Source organism: Cetorhinus maximus, chromosome 10 (genome assembly GCF_964194155.1).
Source record: "Cetorhinus maximus chromosome 10, sCetMax3.hap1.1, whole genome shotgun sequence".
Lineage (NCBI taxonomy): Eukaryota > Metazoa > Chordata > Chondrichthyes > Lamniformes > Cetorhinidae > Cetorhinus > Cetorhinus maximus.
In genome coordinates this window covers 31,270,607-31,297,088 of record NC_135888.1, presented here as the reverse complement: position 1 = coordinate 31,297,088, position 26,482 = coordinate 31,270,607, and the positions used below count along the sequence as shown (strand labels likewise).

General features: G+C 45.1%; 2 protein-coding genes and 1 long non-coding RNA gene across 6 annotated transcripts in view; 1 reads left to right on the top strand and 2 right to left on the bottom strand.

The window, feature by feature from the left end:
* The window catches only part of LOC144685219 (dual specificity testis-specific protein kinase 2), a 106,036-nt gene extending 104,842 nt beyond the window's left edge, over positions 1-1,194 (bottom strand). The window contains exon 1 of the mRNA XM_078549651.1: positions 795-1,194. The gene's annotated coding sequence lies outside the window, so the exon portion shown is untranslated. The remainder of the gene's footprint in view (positions 1-794) is intronic.
* A 12,842-nt stretch (positions 1,195-14,036) lies between these two features.
* On the bottom strand, positions 14,037-19,102 carry LOC144685618 (uncharacterized). Its single transcript, XR_013577750.1, has 2 exons — positions 19,030-19,102; positions 14,037-14,246 (listed from the first exon to the last, which is right to left on the bottom strand). It is a non-coding gene; the product is annotated as an uncharacterized LOC144685618 (long non-coding RNA).
* A 1,093-nt stretch (positions 19,103-20,195) lies between these two features.
* The window catches only part of LOC144685616 (uncharacterized), a 60,027-nt gene continuing 53,740 nt past the window's right edge, over positions 20,196-26,482 (top strand). For 3 of the 4 annotated variants that reach the window (XM_078550321.1, XM_078550319.1, XM_078550320.1), the window contains exon 1: positions 20,196-21,817. In XM_078550321.1, coding sequence (XP_078406447.1) covers positions 20,254-21,817 — 1,564 coding nt within the window. In that variant the 5' untranslated portion in view covers positions 20,196-20,253. The remainder of the gene's footprint in view (positions 21,818-26,482) is intronic. The other variant, XM_078550318.1, reaches the window with a different exon arrangement.

Below are 26,482 nucleotides of genomic sequence, written 5' to 3'. Positions count from 1 at the left end.
AAGCAGGCTAGATAATGAATCTCTTGATCCTCCAACATCCTGTCACAGATTTGAAATATGATTTGCCAAAACCCCGTTGTAGACCGGAACAAAAGGTGGCAACTCTACAGTATCATACTCGGACACAAATCTACATAATGCATGATGGCAAAGGCTACTGCTGTGAAATGAAATATTAAAAAGAGGCCACCCATACATTTACAACTGGCACCTTCATGCTGCTGTCACTCTCTGGCAATGTTAGTGCCCTGAGACTATTTTTCTTAAGGTGTTGAAATGATAAAATCACTAAAGATCGAGACAAAATGTTCGCCATAAATTTGTAGAGAAAGAATTTGCTGTTGTGTTTCTAATCAATCCACAGCCTTCATGCTCATTTATTGAGCGAGCAGACATTGTATTGAAGGCTACACAAATACCTATTTGCTCCTGCACGTTACACAACAACAAACTTGCATTTATATGGCGCCTTTAACTTTAGCTGACGACCTGGCTCCAATGAGTTTCGTGACCTGTTGGTGCGCTCCGATAGTTAACATGGCACCGAGATAAAACGGCCATTCCTGATCAATATTGTCGAGAGAAACTTCGCTACAACTATGTACTGTAAAACTACATAATAGTTCTAATGATATGAAAACTTTATCCCCTCTCCCATCCCCCCACCCCAGTTTAAAACAGAAATCCTTCTCAGACTTGAGGTTATGGAGTAAACCCTGAAAATAAAAACACAGGACTTGTAAAGCAAGTTTGAGAGCACTGTACCAAAGTGCAAAGCTGAATTCACAACCTACCCTCGGTAGTAAGTTGTAAGATACGAAAGGCTCAGCCACAGTAGCGAGCGGCTGGGAAGTGACTATCTCCTCGCTCCAAGTTGAGTTCAGTCTCGGCTTCAAATATCCGCGATGGAAAACTCCTCCCGATCGCCTCCCGATTCAGTTCCACTTTCCAAAGGTCTCTCGGACTGGGTGCATTGCGGCAGGTGATTCGATCCCATTTACGAGGATGCTCGCACGGTTATTCCCAGGCGCCGACTTGCTCTGGTTGCCCAGCCTCTGCTAATTGTGATGCAAGCGCCGCATTTCCCCGGCTGCTCTCCGAGGTTGTCCTAGAAACTCGGGCTGAGCTGTGGCCGTTCACAAGAACAGGGTCAGATCACAGGATCAGCGCATGTATTCAGCGCATGTCACACACACAGCGACAGGGCTGTACTTTCCAGAGCCATTCACAGACAGACCCAGCAACGCCCTCAAACTAAAACACACCTGTGTTGTTCACTTGTGGGTGTTCGTCTCAAAAAATCTACAAATAAAAAGTAACAGAGGCGAGACCACGCTGAAAATACAAACGTCTATAAGGACAAGAGAGTTCAAGCTTTTGTCTTCTACCTTCTATAAACTTGAGCTCAGGCTAAAATTCTTTATTTCTCTATCCTAACTGGCAGCTGCGTTGTCACCTTCATCCTTCACTCTTGGAGTCAGTGATCGACATTGGCTCTCAGTCCAGCAACACCTCATAACCTCTGCTTGCTCCCTCTCTATCTCTGTAACCTTCAGCTCCACAACCCTCCGTAAACTCTGTAGTCCTCCTCTGGCTGTGGCTCAGTTGGCAGTACACTTCCCTCTAAGTTACAAGGTTCCAGTCCCCTTCTAAAGCTTGAGCTCAAATATCAAGACTGACACTCTGCACAGGATTTACAGTACAGTTTACATTTGGCCCATCTTGTCTGCACTGGCTCTCCAAATGAACAATTCACTTAGTGCCATTCTCCCACCTTCTCCTGTAGCTGCGCACATTCTTCCTTTTCAGATAACAGTCTAATTCCCTTTTGAATGCTTCAGCTGAACCTGCACCCACCACACTCTCAGGCAGTGCATTCCAGACCTTAACCACTCGCTGCATGTAGAAGTTTTTCTCCATCCACTTTTGCTTCTTTTGCCAATTACTTTAGATGTGTGCCCTTTCATTCTTGATCCTTTCATGAGTGGAACTGTTTCTCACCATCTACTCTGTCCAGACCCCACATGATTTTGAATACCTCTGTCAAATCTCCTCTCAACCTTCTCTCCAAGAAAAACAGTCGCAACTTCTCCAATTTATCTTCATAACTGAAGTTCCTCACCCCTAGAACCATTCTCATGAATCTTTTCTGCACCCTCTCTAATGCCTTCACATCCTTTATAAAGAGTGGTGGCCAAAAGTGGATGCAGTACTCCAGCTGAGGTAAATGTAGCATCTTATACAAGTTCAACTTCTTTGTTTTTGTACTCTATGCCCCTCTTATAAAGCCTAGGATAATATATGCTTTACTAACTGCTCTCTCAATCTACCCTGCCACCTTCAATGAATTATGCACATAAACACCTAGGTCCCTCTGTTCCTGCACCCTTTTTAAAGTTGTATCCTTTGTTTTATGTTGTCTCTCCAAGTTTGTCCTACCAAAATGAATCACTTCACATTTCTCTGCATTGAACTTCATCTGCCACCTGTCTGCTCATTCCACCAACTTGTCCACGTCCTTTTGAAGTTCTAAACTATCCTCCTCGTGGTTCACAATGCTTCCAAGTTTCATATCATCTGCAAATTTTAAAATTATGCCCTGTACACCAAGGTCTAGGTCATTAATATATGTCAAGAAAAGCAAGGGTCCCAACACTGACCTCTGGGGAACTCAACTACAAACCTTCTTCCAGCCTAAAATACATCCCTTAACCACTACTCCTCTGTCTACTGCCACTCAACTAATTTTGTATCCATGTTGCCACTGTTCCTTTTATTCCATGAGCTATAACTTTGCTCACAAGTCTGTTGTGTGGCACTGTATCAAATGCCTTTTGAAAGTCCATGTACACCACATCAACAGCATTGCCCTCATGAACCCTCTCTGTTAGCTCTTCAAAAAAACTCCACCAAGTTTTCCCTTAAGAAATCTATGCTGGCTTTCCTTAATTAACACACATTTGTCCACGTGACTATTAATTGTTATGATCCCAGCTATGTACTTCTGGACAAGCTGGATCCCAGGGTGGAACCCAGCTTGATAGATCCTAACTTTTATTTGTTGCTTAGAAATGTGGAGAGTGGCTACTGAACAGAGTCACAGGAGTCAGCTGATGAACTTTTAACAAAAGAATAAAACATCTATTAAACAAGAAAAGATGAACTATATTATGATAGTCCTTCACCCACAACTAAACCTTTGCAGATATATACAGAATCAAAAGGATAACACAAGTTACAAAAACTATCTTATACTCTAATGTTACCAGTAAGTACACAGACCATGTAAACCAATACGTGACCTGTGGTCAGACACACCACACTCTGAAACTAAGTGTTCAGATGCCATCCCAAACAGATGCTGTGGATTTCCCATCAACTCCCCCTGGACGCTTGTCACACCATGAGCCAACCGGTCTCACTGAACTCCGCCTTTCACATGAGGATTTCCAATCTCCACTCTCGAAAATTCACTTGGAATCTTCTCTCAAACAACGTTGTCTCTCAAACGCCTTCTGCAAGGGTCCACCTCCAAGGTTTCAACTCTCCTTACGATGTTTCTCTCCCCTGGATCACCACGTGAATTCAAGCTTCCACACACTTTCTCTCAGATACTCAGCCGTGCCAACAGAACACCACTCACCACTGTTTCACATGCCCACAGTAAGGAGTCACCAACCTTTGGCTGTCTCCTCGGATCCTTGGCTTCTTGCAAGCCCACTTTGCCTTGAGTCTGCTTCTTGCAGCTTTCTCTCTTTAACTCAGAGCCTTTCCCTCTGCTCCTTGCTTTCACTTCCACTGAGCAGGATCTTGTTCCAGATTCCTGTCCTTGTCCTTTGACTTAACTTAAAGATCTTCTTGGGATCTTTCTCTTTTTCCTTTAGGACCTGCCCCCTGCAATTCACTCTCCCAGTCGACTGCTGACAACTTAGTATCTCTTTGAGATCCAGGACTCACTCGACATTCACTGTTACTTTAACTTTACAGCAACTCATCTAGAATTCTTAGACTTATTTTCCTCAGCACTCTGCTAGTATGTCCATCTAGAAAGGACTTAAACTGTTTTCTTCACTTTAGACCATAATCACCAACTGAACTTAAACTGCTTTCTGTTTCTCTGCATCTGTCTGCTCCTGTTGCTAGGCAATGGCCCAGTTTTTCTACTTTGTTTTAACTTCCCTAAACCACTTCGAGAATCATAAAATCTTATTAAAAATGCAGGTATACCAGCAAACCCACAGACTTGCAGGCAACATTCTTTAAAGTGAAACTAGACCCAGATTTCACCTTTTAAACCTACAAGTAAAACATATAACTTACTTAAACCTAAAGCTAAAACTTAAACTTAAAGCTATAGCTTATTCCTAACACCCACAAATACAAATATAACTTACTTAAACTATATCTACTTCTTAACATAATTTTGTCTTGAATTATTGTTTCTAGAACTTTCCCCATCACCAAAGTTAAACCGACTGGCCTACAGTTGCTGGGCTTATCTTTACACCCTTTTTTGAACAAGGGTATAATGTTTGCAATTCTCCAGTCCTCTGGCACATCAGAACATAAGAAACTGGAGCAAAAGCAGACCACACAGCCCATTGAGGCTGCTCTGTTATTCAATACGATCATGGCTGATCTTGGGCTTCAACTCCATCTTCCCACCCACTCCCCATATCCCTTATTTCCCTGAGAAACCAAAAATCTGTCAATCTCAGCCTTAAATGTATTCACCGATGGAGCATCCACTATTCTCTGGGGTAGAGGATTCCAAAGATTCACAATCCTTTAAACTGATCCTTTAAAGATTCACAATCCTGTTAAACTGAAGCCTCCAGTGGATGTAAAAGATCTCATGGCAGACTAATTTGAAGAGCGGGAATTATTATCCCGCTTTCCTGGCCAATATTTATCCCTCAATCAACATCACAAAAACAGATTTTCTGGTCAATATCTCATTGCTGTTTGTGAGAGGTTGCTGTGTACAAATTGTCTGTTGTGCTTCCAACATCACAAAAAGCAAGTTATCTCTCTCTCTCTCTGCATGATTACCACTTGGAAACTGATGGCATGGATAACGCTGGTGGTGAAGAAGTCATCTTCCAGAGAAACCTAGTTCTTAAAGGAATAACCATCCCAACATAAACTAGTTTTTTTCCCCACAAGCACATGGGCCATCACAACAGTCGCAATCTGACTTCCAATGCTTCAGAGTTACAGTGATTCACAAATACATGGATCAGCCATGTCTCTGCATCTTGGCCTGCATGTTGAAGGCAGAACCAAGACAGCTGTTGATCAAATCAACAGTGGGGATGGTGTTGTGATGGGAAGGGGCCACAGAAGGGGAATTGGGATTCAGACAATAGCTAGTCATGGGGGAAAAGTGGGATGGTGAAGTTAGTCATGTTGGAGAAGTGAATGTTGAGGGAGATGTGGGAGTGATTGTAGATAACTGAAAACTCCCAAAAGATTAACTTATTTGCTGATGGTGGGTTCTTGCCATGCAAGTTGACTGCTGCATTTGCATAACAATAGTGACAGCAAAAGTAATTCTTGGTGAATTTGCATCTTATATAAATGCAAATTATTTCTTTCTTGTCAGTAATCAAGATCGCAGAGTTAATGAGGCCACATGAAATCTTGATGGACTGGAAAAGATATGAATGGGGGAGTTAATGTGAAGAGTGGGGAATTGATGTTGATGGAGCACAGAGAAATTAAAGGAGAGTGAACAAGGTATATCAAGGTAGGAAGATGAATTGCTCAACTGCTGAAAGAGGAAAGAATGAGATTTAGCCAAGGGAATTGTGTGGCTTGCCATTGTGGTAGATAATGAAAATCTTACAAGGCAGGAGAGATGGACGAAAGTAATGTGTTTGTACAAGGGAAAGGTGCCTAAGGAGTGGGGAGAGATGTTGAATGTACACAACAATGTGAGACACAGAATTAGTGCAGCCTCCTGGATGAGGGAAGGGGTGGTTTAGATCTGGGGTAGTTTAGGCTTAGCATCTGTGAGCCAGGTTCCTGTGGGGCAACAGACATCAAAATACTTACCCACAATCAGGTTGTAGGTGCCAAGACTTTCATTCACAAAGAAAAGTTTTTTGTAGGCAATATTAGAAGAATAATACTAGATGACCACCAGACATTGGGGGAAAAAAGGGTAATGGGGAAGAGATTAGAGAGGTGACCTCCTCGGAGGGGATTCAAATGGATTTTTTGCTTGGAATGGGCTATGAGGCAGTTAGGGGTAGACTGGAAGAGCTAGATGTTTAAGATGGAGCAGAAGAAATATGCAGCTGCATCGAGAAGACATGCTTGCTCGGATAGCAGTAGGAGAAACAGTCAGCTGAAGAGCACTATCAGATGAGGCATGGAGAGAGGCAAGGTACTCATGTGAAGTTAGGAAGGGAGGGAGAGAGACATGGAAGTATTGGGGAAGGGACAGAGGCTTCAAGTGAAGGGAAAGGAAAAGAAAACAGTAGGGCTAAAAGGCAACCAACAGAGGAGCCATGGAGGAGATCACGATACGTTGATTAATCAATTCCAGTATAAGTGGGTTGGAGCCTGTGAATAGTGAGTATGTACATCTTGATGAATGCATTGATCAACAAGATAATGGATAGGATTGGATGATAAGTGGAGAAAATTATTGATTATATTGTACAGAGGCATAATGTTCAATGGCACAAAGCCCTGAAACATCTGAGTTACTGTAAAAGGTTCAGATGATGTGTAAGTCATCAGCTGCATGATAGATTTGAAAGTATATTAGGCAGCTGTGAGCATAGTGCGCAGTGCCAGACTATATAATAAATGCTCTGTTTCCTGAAATTGCCATCACAGAAGAAATATCTTTAGACACAACCTCGTAAAACAACAAATTTTGTTTGTTACATTCCTGAAGCTGAATTTGTGCTACAATTAAACTATGGACTGAAAATCTAGTACAAGCTTTTCCTGTCATCAACTAGCTCCTGGGGAAAAGCGTTAAAATATTTTTTGAATTTAAATCAACCAAATTGGAAAAGAATTCAACCATTTGGCAAATTCACTGTGAATTAGTGTGGATTATTTGCATTTAGAATGAATAGGCCTTTAAGAAAACCATGGCACAGATATGGTGTGGCAATTTGTTTGTTTCTATTGTTGCAGTGCTTGTCTGCTTCCAGTGTGGAACAATCTCAGAATAAGAATTCAGCCTTTTAGGGCTGAGATGGGAGAAATTTCTTCACTCAAAGGGGTGAAAACCTTTGGAATTCTGTACCACTGGAACTATGGATACTCAACCATTGAAATCAACAGATTTTTGGATATTGTGGGAATAAAACGATTTGGGGATAGAATGGCAAAGTGCAACTGAATTAGAAGGTCGGGTAGGATCTTATTGGATGGCGGAGCAAGCTCAAAGCACTGAATGGCCTACTGCTGCCCCTACTACTTATGTTCTGCTCAGTATTAGAGACATGTGCAACTTAATGTTTACCCATTTCCTTGGTGGGACAGAAGAGACTGAATGAATTAACCCTTTTTTAGCAATTATCAAAGAAGTGGACAACAAAATCATGAACCATCACTTATTTATTAGCCTTAGAATTACAGATAATTGGTAGATAGGATCAATTAATAAAATATAGAATAAAGTTTACAAAGACAGTTTGGGTACTGGATGTCCAGGGTGCTTCACATGTCCTGGATAACCATTTGTGCAGGAAGTGTCATCAGTTGCAGCAGCTTGAGCTCTGGGTTTTGGATCTTGAGCAGCAGCTGGCGTCACTGAGGTGCATCTGTGAGGCTGAGAACTATGTGGATAGCACATTTATAAATGCGGTCACTCCACAGATTAAGAGTGTGCAGGGAGAGAAGGAATAGGTGACCATTAGGCAGTCAAAAAAGACCAGGCAGGTAATACAAGAGTCCCCCAAGTGCATCCCACTCTCCAACCAGTATTCAGTTCTGAATACTGATGAGAGTGATAGTTCAGCTGAGGAGTGCAGCCACATCCAAATCCATGGCACCAAGGGTGGCTCAGCTGCACAGGAGGGTGTAAGGAAGACTGGAGGAGCCATAGTGATAGGTGATTCGATAGTTTGGGAAGCAGATAGATGTTTCTGTGGCTGCAAACGTGATTCCAGGATGGTGTGTTGCCTCCCTGGTACCAGGGTCCAGGATGCTACTGGGCAGCTGCAGAGCACCCTGAGGGGGGAGGGTGAACAGCCAGCAGTCATGGTCTACATCGGAACCAATGACATAAGTAGAAAGAGGGATGTGGTCCTACAGTCAGAATTTAGTGAGCTAGATAGAAATTTAGCAAGCAAGACCTCAAAAGTAGTAATCTCTGGATTACTCCCAGTGTCACATGCAAGTGAGTACAGGAATAGGATAAGATAGATGAATGCATGGCTGGAAAGCTGTGCAGGAGGGAGGGCTTTAGATTCTTGGGACAGTAGGACTGGCTCTGGGCAAGATGGGACCTGGACAGAGCCAGAACTGAGTTCCTTGTGGGATGTTTGGCTAGTGCTGTTGGGGTTGGCAGGGTTTAAACTAGTTTGAGGACCCAAGGGTAGAATGCGTCAGGACAAAATCAGAAATGAAAATGGAAGGCAGAAAACTAATGAATGAGTCTGGAAGGTGAAGGAAACGAAGGTTAGGAAATAAAAAAAGAGTTTGGCAGTGCTCAAGGATATATACTTCAATGCAAGGAGTATAGCAAATAAAGCAGACGAGCTGAGGGCACAGATAGAAACATGGCAGTATGATATTATAGCTATTACAAAAACATGGCTAAAAGAGAGACAGGAATGGAAGCTCAACTTTCCTGGTTACAGGGTTTTCAAATGAGATAGATAGGGGGATAAAAAAGGTTGTTGGGGGTGGGTGGCAATTTTGGTCAAAGAAACAATCGTGGCTGTGAGTGGGGATGATATGTTAGAAGGATCATCATATGGATTGAGCTAAGAAAAGGGGCAGTCACACTACTGGAAGTATACTATAGACCCCCAAACAGTCAGAGGGAGATAGAAGAGCAAATATGTAGGCAAATTTCTAAGAAGTGCAAAAACAATAGGGCAGTAATAGTAGGGGATTTTAACCGCCCCAATATTAACTGGGATAGTTTTAGTGTGAAAGGAATTGAGGGAGCAGAATTCTTAGGGTGCATTCAAGAGAACTTCTTTGGCCAGTATGCAGCAAGTCCAACAACAGAGGGTGCAATTCTGGACTAAGTTTTTGGAAATGAAACTGGGCAGGTGGAAGGAGTGACAGTAGGAGACCATTTTGATGGTAGTGATCATAATTCAGTTAGTTTTAACATGATTATGGAAAAATACACAGGAGTTAGAGTTCTAAATTGGGGCAAGGCCAATTTTACCAAGCTGAGGAGTGATTTAGTAAAGTGGACTGGAAACAGCTCCTTGAAGGTAAATCGGTGTCAGAACAGTGGAAGGCATTCAAAGGGGTGATTCAGGTGGTTCAGAGTAAATAGGAAAGAAAAAGGGTGGGATGGCTAAAATTGGAGCCCCCTGGATGACAAGGAGCTTACAGGGTAAGAGAAGGCAGAAAAGGAAAGCTTATGTCTGACACTGAGAACTCAATACTACAGAAATCTGAGAGGAGTATAGAAAGTGGAGGGGCGAAATCAAAAAGGAAATTAGGAAAGCAAAGAGAGGGCATGAAAAAATATTGACAAGCGAAATCAAGGTGAACCCAAAGATGTTTTATCAATTCATTAAGAGTGAGCGGATAGCTAAGGAAAGAGTAGGGCCCATAAATGAGCAAAAAGGTAAGCTTGATGTAGAGGCAGAGGATGTTGGTTTGGTTCTTAATTAATACTTTGTGTCTGTCTTTACAAAAGAGGGGAATAATGCAGATATTACAGTTAAGGAGGAGGAGTGTGAAGTATTAGATGTGTTAAACATAGGGAGAGAGGATGTATTAATGGAATTACCATCCTTGAAAGTGGTTAAATCACCAGAGCTGGATCAGACGTACCACAGGCTGTTAAAAGAAGCCAGGGAGGAAATAGTGGAAGGTCTGACCATCATTTTCCAATTCTCTCTGGATATAGGTGCGGTGCCTGAGGATTGAAGGACTGCTAATGTTGTAACTTTGCTTTAGAAGGGAGCAAGGGATGGACCAAATAATTACAGGCCAGTCAGTCTAAGATCGGTATTGGGCAGATTATTGGAATCAATTCTGAGAGACAAGATAAGCTGTCACTTAGAAAGGTACAGATTAATCAAAAACAAAAGCAAAATACTGTGGATGCTAGAAATCTGAAACTAAAACAAAAAAAGCTGGAAAAACTCAGCAGGTCTTGACAGCATCTGTGGAGAGGAACACAGTAAACATTTCGAGTCCATATGACTCTTCATCAGAACAAGGATAGTCAGCATGTATTTGTTAAGGGAATATTGTGTCTGATTAGCTTGATTGAATTTTTTTGAGGAAGGAGGAGGATTGATGAGGGTATTGCATTTGGTGTGGTCTACATGGATTTTAGCAAGGCTTTTGACAACATGGCAGACTTGTTAAAAAAATAAAAGCCAATGGGATCCAGGGGAATGTAGCAAAAAATGGATACAAAACTAGCTCAGCGACAGGAAACAAAGGGTAATTGTCGACAAGTGTTTTTGCAACTGGAAGGCTGTTTCCAGTAGGGTTCTGCAGAATTCAGTGTTAGGTCCCTTGCTTTTTGTGATATATATTAATGATTTGGCATAAATGTAGGGGGCATGATAAAGAAGTTTTCAGATGACGTAAAAATTGGCGGTGTGGTTGATAGTGAGGAGGATAGCTGTAGACTGCAGAAAGATATTAATGGTCTGGTCAGATGCGTAGAAAAGTGGCAAATGGAATTCAACCGGGAGAAGTGTGAGGTGATGCACCTGGGGAGGTCAAACAAAGCAATGGAATACACAAAGAATGGGAGAATAGTGAAAGGTGTAGAGGAAGTGAGGGACCTTGGAGTGAATGTCCACAGATCCCTGAAGGTAGCAGGACAGGTTGATAAGGTGGTTATGAAGCCCTGCGGAACCCCTTTCCTTTATTAGCTGAGGTATAGAATATAAGAGCAGGGAGGTTATGCTGGAACTGTACAAATCATTAATTAGGCCACAGCTTGAGTGCTGTGTACAGTTCTGGCCACCCCATTACAAAAAGGATATAATTGCACTAGAGAGGGTACAGAGGAGATCAACGAGGATATTACCAGGACCTGAAAAATGTAGCTATGAGGAAAGATTGGATAGGCTGGGGTTGTTCTCCTTGGAACAGAGGAGGCTGAGGGAAGATTTGATTGAGATGTACAAAATTGTGAGGGGCCTGGATAGAGTGGATGAGAAGGGCCCATTTACTTTAGCAGAGAGGCCAGTGACGAGGGGGCATAGATTCAAAGGGATACGTGGAAATATTAGAGGGAAGGTGACGAAAAATCTTTTCACCCAGAGGGTAGTAGGGATCTGGAACTCTCTGCCTGAAAGGATGATTGAGGCAGAAACTCTGAACTCATTCAAAAGGTATCTGGATATGCATCTCAAGTGCCATAACCTGTGGGACTACGGATTAAATGCTGGAAAGTGGGATTAGGTTGGGTGGCTCGATTTTTATCTGGCACAGTCATGATGGGCCCAAGTGGCCTCTTTCTGGGCCATAAACTTTCTATAATTCTATATCACAATAATCAACTGCTTGCTGGTTAGAAAATTACAGTTGAGATAAATGTTTGAAATTGATTTAATTTTTTAGATCAATTTAAGATTAAACTCCTTAGGTAAGTTAGCATCATTATATAGTCATTCTAATGATATTTTGAAGACCATTTGCTTACATTTAGCAATGTTTCCAGAAATTGTATGGCGTTGGCCTTAGAAGCTGGTGATGAACTGGTTCCTTTGCCTTCCTCTGGAACAATGACATTAACCTTCTGAGATATCACAGTAATGAGACTCGCTTCATAGAAATGCTATCAGTTTCTCTTGGGTTCCCTGCTCCTGTGTAAACTTAACTTCTGCTTTGGCAGTTGTTTCTGGGCTGGCTGACTTAAATATCACCTCTATTGATTTCAAGGAACTTGGAAATCTAAGTGACACCTTTATATCAGCCCATATTTAGCTGGAATAACCATACAATTTTAACATCAGAGATGGACTTTCTGATTTTGACAAGACACCTTTTCTATATATTCAAAATAAAAACTTCTGCACTTCTTTCATTACAAAGGCTACTACATGAACTATAAAGAAGAAAGATTAGACTAAGGATAAGACCTAGGGGTGAAAGCTGAGGACTTTAATGTAAAAAACACCATCTTATATATACCTAATTTCCAAAGAAACCTCTTCAAGTTTATTGACTTATCTGCATGACACATTAGAAAAGTTCTGCTCCTCTGCTGCCAATCACCTTACACAACCCTGTTTCTACTCCTGATGGCATCCAAGTCAATGAAGCATTAGCACATAGATACACCAATGCCTTGATGGCTTCTCTTTTATCCCTGGTAAGGCATTTTCTATATATGAGGATTTCGCTGGATGGCGACTTGGGAGGCCTCAGTTCCTCACTTGCCGAGTGTGACCTCATCTGTCCTTTGACAGCGGTTCTCATCTACGCCATTGGTGTTTATTTGTGCTGATGCCATCTTGAGCTGTTTTATTGGCTATTTTCAGTGGTGGTTTGCCATTGCCTTCCACTGTGTTGTCGGTTTAGTCGTCAACAATTCAACCATTGGACAGGTGGTACTAGGCTACAGTGATACCGGTAGCAGACCTCACATGTCTGAACAGGGAGTAGCAGTAATGCTAGGCAGAGAAGCTGCAAAATGTGAGAGTGAGGTGAAATGCGATTCAGATAAACTGATGTTAGTGAAACTAAAGAGGAAACCAGTGGACATTATCATTCAAGAATGCACGCCCACAAGCGAACACCCAGCTGAGGAGGTTGATGAAATGTTGTCATGAATATATAATAATTTTCATAATATTAGTGTGATTTATTTTAAAGGTAGGTTAATAGTGGGGTTTGGATTAGTTTCTGAGTGTGTATAGGGGATTTAATTGAATAGAGACTAGTCTGGAGCTTTTGAGTGATCAAAGGGGAGCTACATTTGAAATGCTAAATACGTAAACACGGTTGAAGTTTTAGTATGTGAGGTGTGAATAATATTTGCATTTTTAGATAAACCAGAGTAGTGAATTTCAAAAAGATGGTAAGATGTTACACCTAGCCATAAGAGGCTAAGCCAAACAGAGTATATATTTTAGCCAAAGGTTACTGATAATAAGTACTATGGAAGATTTATATTATGGAAAAAGTAGTTGCAAAGACATATAAAAGGGAGAAACATGTATAAAGGAGATGAGGTTATGTGTAAGGAGGAAGGAATTCTAAGATTTAACATCTGTGAAAAGCTTCCAGCTTCTATGTACCAAGCTGCTGTCTCCAGGAACTAAAGCTAAGAAAACTCACTTTGAATGTCACTGTCCAGGGTATTGTGTGCTTTGCCTGGGTCTGTTAAAATCTATTTTTGTTTTACTGTTGCCTTAAGAGAGGTGTAACTGGGAGTCAGACTAATTAGGGGAGCTAGGAGTTATCATAGAAGTAATTTGTAGACCTATGTATGTGCTTAACATCTTTCCTTTTATCAATAAACATTTAATTTAGTTTTGTGAAAAATCTCTAAGACTCGGTGGACTTATTACTGCTGAATTCAAGGCACGCATCTCAAAATAAAAATACAAATTGCAAAACAGTTATGGCAGCTGTGTCAAGTTTCCCTCTGGGATTTGAGCAGCTTAGCATTTATCATCCACTGTGTCGCAACAAATGAATAATAGAATTGAAAGACTAATCGAACAGGAGAGTGGGGAGAGCTATGTAATTGTTATGGGAGATTGGAATAGCATAGTTGGAGAAGGAAGAGGTGACAAAGAAGTAGGACCATATGGTCTTGGAAAAAGGAATGTGCAAGGCCAGAAACCAGTAGAAGTTTGAAGAGCAGGACTCATGATAACAAATAAACGAGATAGGCATCATAAAAGTGGACAATATACTTGGGAAATGTTTGGCGATACAGGAAGATTTCAACTGGATTATATAATGGTGAGACAAAGATACTAGAATAATGTTAAAAACTCGAAGGCTCAGCTGGGAGCTGACACAGACTCAGATCATAAACTTGTGAAAATGGAACGGTACTCCGGCTGAAGAAGATCCAAGGTGGAAAATGCAGAAAATAGTGGAACCTAGAGAGGTCGAAACAAGTAAATGAAGAATTTGTAAATGAAGTAAACAAACCACTAGATAGAAAAGACAAGGATACCACCAACATGAATAATAAGTAACATGTGCCATCAATAAAGATGGATGTGCTGTACTTAGATTTCCAGAAGGCATTTGATAAAGGCGTCATATCAAAGGTTATTGCGGAAAATAAAAAGTCATGGTGTAGGGGGTAACATATTGACATGCATAGAAGATTGGCGAACTAACAGAAAACAGAGTAGGCATAAATGGGTCATCTTCTGCTGGGAAAGATGTAACGAGTGGTGTGCCATAGGGGTCAGTGCAGCGGCCTCAAATGTTTACAATTTATATAAGTGACTTAGATGAAGGGACCAAAGGAATGTTTGCTAAATTTGCTGATGACACAAAGATAGGCAGGAAAGTAAGTTGTGAAAAGGGCATAAAGAGGCTACAAAGGGATATAGATAGATTAAGTGAGTGGGCTAAGAGTTGGCAAATGGAGTGTAATGTGGGAAAATGTGAAATTGTCCATTTTGGCAAGAAGAATAAAAAAAAGTATAATTATCTAAATGATGAGAGATTGCAGAGCTCTGAGATGTAAGATGACAATCTAAGTACAGCACATCCATCTTTATTGATGGCACATGTTACTTATTATTCATGTTGGTGGTATCCTTGTCTTTTCTATCTAGTGGTTTGTTTACTTCATTTACAATCTGGGTTTCCTAGTGCATGAATCGCACTAAGTTAGAATGCAGGTACAGCAAGTAATTAGGAAAGCTAATAGAATGTTATTGTTTATTGCAAGGGGAATTGAATACAAGAATAGAGAGGTTAAGCTTCAGTTATACCTGGCATTGGTGAAATCACATCTGGAGTATTGTGCACAGTACTGGTCTCCTTGTTTAAGGAAGGATGCAAATGCTTTGGAAGCAGTTCAGAGAAGGTTTACTAGACTAATACCTGGAATGGTTGTCTTGAGGAAAGGTTGGGTAGTCTAGACTTGTATCCGCTGGAGTTTAGAAGAGTAAAAGGTGACTTGATTGAAACATATAAGATCCTGAGGGGTCTTGACAGGGTGGATGTGGAAAGAATCTAGAACCAGGGTCACTGTTTAAAAATAAGGGATTGCCCATTTAAGATCGAGATGAGGAGAGTTTTTTACTCTGAGCCTTTGGAACTCTCTTCCTCAAAAAGCAGTCGAAGCAGACTCTTTGAATATTTTTGAGGCAGAGCTAGATTGATTTTTGATAAGCAAGGGGGTGACAGGTTAGCAGGGTAGGTGGGAATGTGAAGTTGAGGTTACAATCAGATCTGCCTTGATCTTATTGAATGGCGGAGCAGGCTCAAGGGGCCAAGTGGCCTACTCCTGCTCCTAATTCATATGCTCGTATGTAATGGACACAGACCAAAGAATCTGTCAAGAAGGAGTGGCAAACAGCCTGGGACTTTTAAGAGGAAAAAGGATCAAGAAACCGTGGGTTATGACTGCAATGTTGCAAAAAATAGAAGAAAGGAGACAATGAAAGAATATCAATAGTGGAAGGCAGTAAGTTAAGAAGAAAAATGGAAAAGGCACAAAAACAATGGTTAAAAGAGCAGTGTGATATACTTGAAGAATTGGATCGACAAGGAAGGGTAGACCTTATGCAAAAGCAAAGGATATAAGTGGCACTCAGCATAAAGGACTGAAAACAATAATATAGAGTAAGGAATGTGTTAAGAAACCCAGATAAAAGAAGATGGAAGAAGCATACTGAAGAACCATTTGCAAAAAAATGAAAAACCTGAAATAATTGAGCTAGAAGAGAGTAACGTTGACATCGATTTTATTAGACCAGGAATATTAGAGAGGGAGATAAGAGCAGCAATAAATGAGGTAAAAGCTGGAAAAGCAGCTGGAATAGGTGAAATACCTACAGAATTGACTAACAACATGGGAACTAACAGCATCAATGTTAACTAAGTTGTGCAAAGATATTTACTTTTCAGGAGAATGGCCAAAGGACTTCGTGCAGACAATGATGATCAACCCAAGAAAGAAGGCAAAGGCATGCTGATGTTCTGACTTTAGTACAATTGTTCTGAGCGCCCAAGCACCGAAGGTTGTGTTGAGAGCTGTAACAAAGACAGTGGGTGGGAGGGCACAGAACTGCATTGGAGATAATCAGTTTGAATCCCAGGGAGGAAGAGCAAGAGAATGGGGTTGAGAAACTTATCAGCCATGATTGAATGGCGGAGCAGACCTGATGGGCCGAATGGCCTAATTTCTGCTCCAATGTCTTATAGTCTTATCGAGAAGCAATCAGCATTATGAGATTATTGAGTGAACACAGTTCAGAGTTTGGACAGGAATAATATTTTTATTTTGTACATTTTGAAAAGGCATTCAATCAGGTTCTGCTGAAGGGTCATGAGGACTCGAAACGTCAACTCTTTTCTCCGCCGATGCTGCCAGACCTGCTGAGTTTTTCCAGATATTCTGTTTTTGTATTCAATCAGGTTGACTGGATTAAGCTCTTGACAATGCTGAAAGACACTGGGGTAGACCAGAGATAGATGACTCATCAAAAATCGGTACATGGAACATGCAGCAACAGTGAGAGTAACCAAAGCGGAGCGTAATTGGAAGAGGAGTTTGACAACGGTAAAAGCAAAATACTGTGGATGCTGGAAATCTGAAACAAAAAAACAACAAAAATAGCTGGAAAAACTCAGCAGGTCCGACAGCATCTGCGGAGAAAATACAGTTAACGTTTCGAGTCCAGATGACTCTTCGTCAGTACTAAAGAAAAATAGAAATTAGGTGAAATATAAGCTGGTTGAGGGGGGTGGGACAGATAGAGCTGGATAGAGGGCCAGTGATAGGTGGAGGCAAAGAAGAGATTGCCAAAGACGTCATAGACAAAAGGACAAAGGGGTGTTGACGGTGGTGATATTAGCCATGGAATGTGCTAAGGGTACATTAAGGGTAGAAAGCAGGACGAGCAAGTGACAGATGGCCCTAGTAGGGCTGGGGTGGGGGGGAAGGGATCGAAATGGGCGAAAAGGTGGAGACAAAACAATGGATGGAAATAAATTTAAAAATAATAGAAATAGGTGGGAAAAGAAAAATATATTTTTTTAAATAATAAATTATTTTTAAAAGGGGGATCTGAAAGGGAGTGGGGATAGAGGAGAGAGTTCATGATCTGAAGTTGGTGAACTCAATGTTAAGTCTGGAAGGCTGTAAAGTGCCTTGTCGGAAGAGGAGGTGTTGTTCCTCCAGTTTGCGTTGAGCTTCACTGGAACATTGCAGCGGTGTTGTTCATCACCAGTCCTCTTCAATGCAGAAGCAATGATCAAAGGAGCACAGAATCTGGTGTTATCTTTGGTGGTGGGGGGGTGGCGTTGAGCATAGTTGTGGGGAGAGATCAAAGCTGGGTGTGGGGGTCAGCACATTTGGGAGGAGGGGGGGGTGGCGCGGTGAGCACTGTCAGGGAGGCCTGAGCGCTGCCGGTGGGGGGAGGGCCGAGCGCTGCCGGTGGGGGGAGGGCCGAGCGCTGCCGGGAGGGGGGGTGAGCGCTGTTGGGAGGGGGAGGGTGAGCGCTGTTGGGAGGGGGAGGGTGAGCACTGTCGGGAGGGGGGGTGAGCACTGTCGGGAGGGGGGGGGGGGAGGGTGAGCACTGTGGGGGGGGGGGGTGAGCACTGTCGGGAGGGGGGGTGAGCACTGTTGGGGGGTGGTGAGCACTGTCGGGAGGGGGGTCATGAGCACTGTCGGGGGGTTGAGCACTGTCGGGGGGGGGGTGAGCACTGTCGGGAGGGGGCGGTGAGCACTGTCGGGAGGGGGGGTGAGAACTGTCGGGAGGGGGCGGTGAGCACTGTCGGGAGGGGGGTGAGAACTGTCGGGGTGCAGGATAGGGTGAACATTGTCGGGAGGGGGGGTGAGCACTGTCGGGAGAAGGGGGTGGTGAGAACTGTCGGGGAGGGGGGTGAGCACTGTCGGGAGGGGGGATGAGCACTGTCGGGAGTGGGGGGCACTGTCGGGAGGGGGGGTGAGTACTGTCGGGAGGGGGGGAGAGCACAGTCGGGAGGGGGGGGTGAGCACTGTCGGGAGGGGGGGTGAGCACTGTCGGGAGGGGGGTGGTGAGCACTGTCGGGAGGGGGGTGGTGAGCACTGTCGGGAGGGGGGTGAGCACTGTCGGGAGGGGGGGTGAGCACTGTCGGGAGGGGGGGTGAGCACTGTCGGGAGGGGGGGTGAGCACTGTCGGGAGGGGGGGTGAGCACTGTCGGGAGGGGGGGGTGAGCACTGTCGGGGGGGGGGTGGTGAGCACTGTCGGGAGCGGGGGCTGAGCACTGTCGGGGGGGGGGGGGGTGAGCACTGTCGGGAGGGGGGGGTGAGCACTGTCGGGAGGGGGGGTGAGCACTGTCGGGAGGGGGGGGTGAGCACTGTCGGTGGGGGGGGGGGAGAGCACTGTCGGGGGGGGGTTGAGCACTGTCGGGGGGGGGTGAGCACTGTCGGGAGGGGGGAGTGAGCACTGTCGGGGGTGCGGGATAGGGTGAACATTGTCAGGAAGGGGGTGAATGGTGAACATTGCGGCGGGTTCTCGAGTGCTTTGACACTGCAGCTGATTTACTGAGAGTTACTCCGGCTTTATAGCCGCTGAGGAAAAACTCGAAGTATATCCGTGTCAAAACCAGGGTAATTAAGGCCAAAATGCCCATGTCGCTGTGGTTCTGGCCAATCAAAGAGCAATCTGGGCAGAGTTAAACCTCCCGCGTGAATACCGGGGATGTGCTTACTTCGAGACTTCCAAGAGGTCCCGCGGGAATCTTTCGGGGTGTCCGGTCTCTGACTATCAGAAGAGATGAAGATTCTCCACCCCCCCTCCCGACAGTGCTCACTCCCCCACCCCCCTCCCGACAGTGCTCACCACCCCCCTCCCGACAGTGCTCGCCTCCCCGTCCAAGGGCCCAAACACTCCTTTCAAGTGAAGCAGCATTTCACTTGCATTTCCCCTAACTTAGTCTACTGCATTCGTTGCTCCCAATGCGGTCTCCTCTACGTTGGAGAGACCAAACGCAAACTGGGCGACCGCTTTGCAGAACACCTGCGGTCTGTCCGCAAGAAAGACCCAAACCTCCCTGTCGCTTGCCATTTTAACACTCCACCCTGTTCTCTTGCCCACATGTCTGTCCTTGGCTTGCTGCATTGTTCCAGTGAAGCCCAACGCAAACTGGAGGAACAGCACCTCATCTTCCGACTAGGCACTTTACAGCCTTCCGGGCTGAATATTGAATTCAACAATTTTAGATCTTAAACTCCCCCTCCCCCCATCCCCACCTCTCCCCCCTCCCTTTTTTTTCAATAATTTAGAAAGATTCTTCTTTTCCCACCTATTTCCATTATTTTTAAATCTAAAACTAAAACTTTGTTAGTCGTTCCACCCCACCCCCACTAGAGCTGTACCTTGAGTATCCTGCCTTCCATTCTTAATTAGCACTTTTCTTAGACAAATATCACCACCTTCAACACCTCTTTGATCCTTTTGTCTGTGACATCTTTTGATTATCTGCTCCTATCACGGCTTGCTTATCCCTACAACCACCCCACCCTCAACTTCTCTCCCACCCCACCCACCTTAAACCAGCTTATATTTCACCTTTCTCCTAACTATGCTCCAGTTCTGCCGAAGGGTCGTGAAGACTCGAAACGTTAACTGTTTTCTTCTCCACCGATGCTGCCAGACCTGCTGAGTTTTTCCAGGTAATTCTGTTTTTGTTGTAGATGAACATTATGCCTGTTGCTCCTCACACAGGCGCTTCCAAATGCGCAGCTGCAGCAACCGGCGCCGGTCGCTGTGCCGGCTCGAGCTGAGCCTCCGGCGCAGCCGGCGCCCGCGATTTTGCCGGCAGGAGCCGAGCCGCGGCGGCGGTGGTGGTGCGCACGCGCGTTCCAAAAGCGTGTCAACAATGGGCTGACGGTTGGTCACGTGGCGGCGGGGTGTCACGCGCGGCCGCTTGGACATGGCGCCTGCGGCCATGAAGTGGAGCGGGCCGTTCAGTTTGCTCTTGGTGTTGTGGCTCACCGCGCCGTCCGGTCAGCGGGTCGTGCCGCCCGGGGCGGTGACCAGCCCGGCTGGCGAGGAGGCGCTGTCAGCCACGCAGGCCACCAAGGCGGACAGCAGCACGCTGTCGCTGCTCGTCGAGCTGGACGAAGAGGAGAAGGAGGAGGAAAGTGGCCGGACGACGACGACGACCGGCCTCACCTCCACCAGCTTGGCGCCGCCGCCGCCGCTCAGAATCGAGATCGACGAGGGGGAGACGCTGGAGAACGTCACCGGCTCCCCGCCGGGCTCCACCGTGCCGGCCTGGCACCCCTACCTCATCAAGATATCGTCGGGCACGGCGACGCCCGGCACCCCGGAGCCGGCGACCACGCAGCTGCCCACCCTGATGGAGGAGACCATCGTGATGGAGCTGCCCGAGTCCAGCTCCGTGTCTGAGAGCAGCACGGCCACCGCGTCCCCACGGCTGATCATCGTGGAGCTGACCCCCAGCACCCCGCCGCCGGCTGCCCAGGCGAGCGAAGCCCCTACCCCGGGGCTGGTGCTGGAGAGCCAGCCCGAGCGGCAGCATCTTCAGGAGCAGGGCGGTGGTCCCAAGAAGAAAAGGCAGAAGCAGCCCACGGGGCAAGGGGAGTCGGAGAAACCCAAGCCCCTGACCCCACCCGGAAAGCAGAAATTCGCCCCGCCGGTCAAAAAGTCGAAATCCATACCCGTGTTCGGGAATGACACCAAACCTCACTCCTTGTTGCCTCCTGTCGCCAAAGCCTCCAACGGCAGTGTGTCGAATGCCCCGCAAGTGTTCCTTGTGATCAAGGAAGTTGATCGCAACTCGACCGCCCTTCAGCAGGAGCGTGAGCTTCCAGTGGCTATTCAAATTATTGACACCATCACCAAGGATGCAGGCACCAGTGCCCCAGGCACTAGTGTCAACAGTACAGACTATGTTACTAGTGCCTCAGGCAACAGCATCAAAACAGACACCACCACCAAAGCCCCAGACCCCAGCAGCCAGGGTATGGTCACCAACAGCAATGCCACAGGTACCAGCATCATGGATACAGGCAACATCATGAAAACCACAAGCGTCAAAGATATGGTAACCAGTGTGAAGGATTCAGATATTGTCACCAGAACCCCAGACATCAGTGTCCGGGATATTGTCATTGGCACTACTACACCAGACATCACCAGCATCCCAGGCATCATTTTAATGGATGCGGACCCTGTCACCAGAGCTCCAGACATCAGTATCACAGATATAGACATTGTGTCCAGCACCCCAAGCATTACCACCAACGCCATGGTCACCAGCACCAAAGACACCAATACTGATGTCGATAATAAATCTGAAGTTGATGATACAGTCATTAGCATCAGTGACACAGGAATAAGTTTCACGGACATTATGACTAGAGTAACAGTTCCAGAACCACATTTCAAGGAGCTCTATTTTGATCAGCTTGTAGACCACTTCAGTTTCACCGCCCATCAAAAACTCTATCGTCAAAGATACCTTCTAACTGGTAAGGGAGGGGCATTCCTTTGAAGCTTTCATTCTGGCATTGATACTGCTACACCATTGCATGATGTGGCTTTCTGAATGATTTTACTGGGTAAATGCCTCAGCCACTGTGGTGATGTACGATACAGACCATGCAAAGTTTGCTTGGTGCTGAATTAGCTGATCTCATATAAGGTATTTGGGTGGGAGAAGGGAAGAATGCTACAATTACATTACGTCACATCAACAATTTCCAGTTCCCTGGCCCCAACCGCTTCCTCTTCACCATGGATGTCCAATCCCTCTACACCTCCATCTCCCACCAGGATGGTCTGAGGGCCCTTAGATTCTTCCTTGAACAGAGACCCGAACAGTCCCCATCCACCACTACTCTCCTCCGTCTGGCTGAACTCGTTCTCACACTGAACAATTTCTCCTTTAACTCCTCTCACTTCCTCCAAATAAAAGGTGTGGCTATGGGTACCCGCATGGGCCCCAGCTATGCCTGTCTCTTTATGGGGTATGTGGAACATTCCTTGTTCCAGTCGTACTCCGGCCCCCTCCCACAACTCTTTCTCCGGTACATCGATGATTACTTCGGTGCTGCTTCATGCTCTCGTCGGGGCCTGGAAAAATTTATTAATTTTGCTTCCAATTTCCACCCCTCCATCATTTTCACATGGTCCATCTCTGACACTTCTCTTCCCTTCCTTGACCTCTCTGTCTCAATTTCTGACGATAGACTGCCCACCAATATCCATTACAAGCCTACCGACTCCCACAGCTACCTCGACTACAGCTCCTCACACCCCGCTTCCTGTAAGGACTCCATCCCATTCTCTCAGTTCCATCGCCTCCGTCGCATCTATTCTGATGACGCTACCTTCAAAAACAGTTCCTCTGACATGTCCTCCTCCTTCCTTAACCGAGGTTTTCCACCCACGGTCGTTGACAGGGCCCTCAACCGTGTCCGGCCCATCTCCCGCGCATCCACCCTCACACCTTCTCTCTCCCAGAAACATGATAGGGTCCCCCTTGTCCTCACTTATCACCCCACCAGCCTCCGCATTCAAAGGATCATCCTCCGCCATTTCTGCCAACTCCAGCATGATGCCACCACCAAACACATCTTCCCTTCACCCCCCTGGCGGCATTCCGTAGGGATCATTCCCTCCGGGACACCCTGGTCCACTCCTCCATCACCCCCTACTCCTCAACCCCCACCTATGGCACCTCCCCATGCCCACGCAGAAGATGCAACACCTGCCCCTTCACTTCCTCTCTCCTCACCATCCAAGGGCCCAAACACTCCTTTCAAGTGAAGCAGCATTTCACTTGCATTTCCCCTAACTTAGTCTACTGCATTCGTTGCTCCCAATGCGGTCTCCTCTACGTTGGAGAGACCAAACGCAAACTGGGCGACCGCTTTGCAGAACACCTGCGGTCTGTCCGCAAGAAAGACCCAAACCTCCCTGTCGCTTGCCATTTTAACACTCCACCCTGTTCTCTTGCCCACATGTCTGTCCTTGGCTTGCTGCATTGTTCCAGTGAAGTCCAACGCAAACTGGAGGAACAGCAGCTCATCTTCCGACTAGGCACTTTACAGCCTTCTGGGCTGAATATTAAATTCAACAACTTTAGATCTTAAACTCCCCATCCCCACCCCGTTTCCTCCCCCTCCCTTTTGTTTTTTTTTTGTTTTTTTTTCAATAATTTATATAGATTTTTCTTTTCCCACCTGTTTCCATTATTTTTAAATCTACAACTAATACCTTGTCAGTCTTTCCACCCCACCCCCACTAGAGCTGTACCTTGAGTGTCCTGCCATCCATTCTTAATTAGCACTTTTCTTAGATAATATCACCACCTTCAACACCTCTTTGATCCTTTTGTCTGTGACATCTTTTGATTATCTGCTCCTATCACTGCTTGCTTGTCCCTACAACCATCCCACCCTCAACTTCTCTCCCCCCGCCCCCCCACCTTAAACCAGCTTATATTTCACCCCTCCCCTAACTATACTTCAGTTCTATTGAAGGGTCATGTGGACCCGAAACGTCGACTCTTTTCTTCTCCACCGATGCTGCCAGACCTACTGAGTTTTTCCAGGTAATTCTGTTTTTGTTTTGGATTTCCAGCATTCGCAGTAGTTTTTTGTTTTTATATTAGAAGGATAAGGTGCTAGTTGGAATCACACCCTGATAAAAATAGAATGAAACACTTCATCAAAATATTGCCAGGTCAGTCTTCATTAGCAGTGTGAAGTGCATGGATGTCAGCTTTTTATTTCGACATTGTCGCGTACGATAATTCTAGGTATTTGAATCTGAGATCATTTTTTATTAATTTGCTCATGTCCTATGTATGATCCTGAGAAGGCTGCTTTTATTCTCTGTTCTTAGTTGCCTTTGGAAAGTAGTGGTGGGCATTCTTATTGAAGCACTGGAGTCCTTATATGCCCACAATGGTGTGTCTCAGAAATTATGAAACAGAAACAGGCTGTTCAGCCCAACCAGTCTATGTTGGTGCTAATCCTTCATACAATCCCATCTGGTAGGCCAATGCCCCATCCCATCGGCCCCTGTAGATTCATCTCCCTCACCTATCTATTCTTAAAAGTTACTTTTCCTCTGTGCCTCAAATCGCTTATATTTGGTATGGAATTCCAACATTTAACACAGTTCAGTTTCTGGTCAATGGTAACCCCCAGGATGTTGCTGGTTTGGGATTCTGTGATGATAATTCCATTGAATATCAATGGCGATGGTTAGATTCTCCCTTGTTGGAGTTCACAGAATCAGAATCACAGTGCAGAAGAGGCCCTTTGGCTCATCGAGTCTGCACCGACACGTGAGAAACACCTGACTTACCTACCTAATCCCATTTACCAGCACTTGGCCCGTAGCCTTGAATGTTATGATGTGCCAAGTGCTCATCCAGGTACTTTTTAAAGGATATGAGGCAACCTGCCTCCACTACCCTCCCAGGCAACACATTCCAGACCGTCACCACCCTCTGGGTAAAAAAGTTTTTCCTCACATCCCCCCTAAACCTCCTGCCCCTCACCTTGAACTTATGTCCCCTTGTGACTGACTCTTCAACTAAGGGGAACAACTGCTCCCTATTCACCCTGTCCATGCCCCTCCTAATCTTGTACACTTCGATCAGGTTGCCCCCTCAGTCTTCTCTGCTCCAATGAAAACAACCCAAGCCTATCCAACCTCTCTTCATAACTTAAATGTTTCATCCCAAGCAACATCCTGGTGAATCTCCTCTGCACCCCCTCCAGTGCAATCACATCCTTCCTATAATGTGGCGACCAGAACTGCACACAGTACTCCAGCTGTGGCCTCACCAAGGTTCTATACAACTCCACAGTTAGTCATTGTCTCGCACTTGTGTGTCACGAATGTTACTTGTCGCTTGTTAGTTCAAGTCAGGATACCGCCCAGGTCTTGCTGCATTCGGACATGGACTACTTCAGTGTCTGAGGCGTCACGAATGGTGCTGAACATTGTGCAATCATCTGACCTTATGATGGAAGGAAGGTCATTGATGAAGCAGCTGAAGATGATTGGGCCGAGGACACTACTCTGAGGAACTCCTGCAGTGATATCCTGGAACTGAGATGATTGACCTCCAACGACCACAGCCATCTTCCTTTGTGTTAGGTGTGACTCTAACTAGCAGAGAGTTTTTCCCCCAGATTCCCATCGGCTCCAGTTTTGCTAGGACTCCTTGATGACACACAGTCAGATGCTGTCTTGATGTCAATAGCAGAATAAAGTTCACTGTCTGAAAGCAAAACATGAGAACAAGATACAGAACTGGCACCTGGGGGGTGGTGGCAGGGGGGAATTCATAACAGAGGATAGAGTTTGTGGTCTGAAGTTGTTGAACTTTTTTCTGCCATTAACACATTGTTATTTTGCTTTCAGGCAGTGCTGACTTTTATTCTGCTATTAACACCCATTCTAGACCACAACTTTTTGCTTTCAAGCAGTGCTGATCTTTATTACTACTTTAATACTATTATTACTACTCCCTTTGTCTTTTGTCCCATAGCATCTTTGTCATTTAATCTCTCCTGCCCTCCAACCTATCCCTGACCTTCTGTTTTGCTCCATCTGCCCCCCTTCCTTTTTCAACAGCATAAACCCATCACACTCCTACCCCGCCCCAATTCTGAAGAAGAGTCATATTGGACTCAACATTAACTGTTTCTCGCTTCAAAGTTGCTGTCAGACCTGCTGAGATTTTCCACCATTTTGTTTTTATTTCAGATTTCCAGCATCCACAGTATTTTGCTTGTATTCATACTATGGAAACCTGGATTGATTTCTGTTACACACTTTAGGTCTGTACTAGATATTTTCTCTGATTCGTCTTCGCCAATTGCTTCAGTAAGTGGACCCTGCGTGCACTGTTCCAAAGAAGAGTCACATTGGACTCGAAACGTTAACTCTTTCTCTTTCCAGAGGCTGCCAAATCTGCTGAGTTTTCCAGCACTTTGTTTTTATTCCTGCATCCATTGTGATCTTGTCAGTACTTTTATTGCTTGATATTTAATTAGATGATTGTGTGCCTTGGGTACATAATAATAAGACTTCTGTTTGTTCATACTAGGTACTTCAATTTCTCAAGCATTTTTCCTATTTATTTGGAAAATGGACTGAGATCAGTGAGA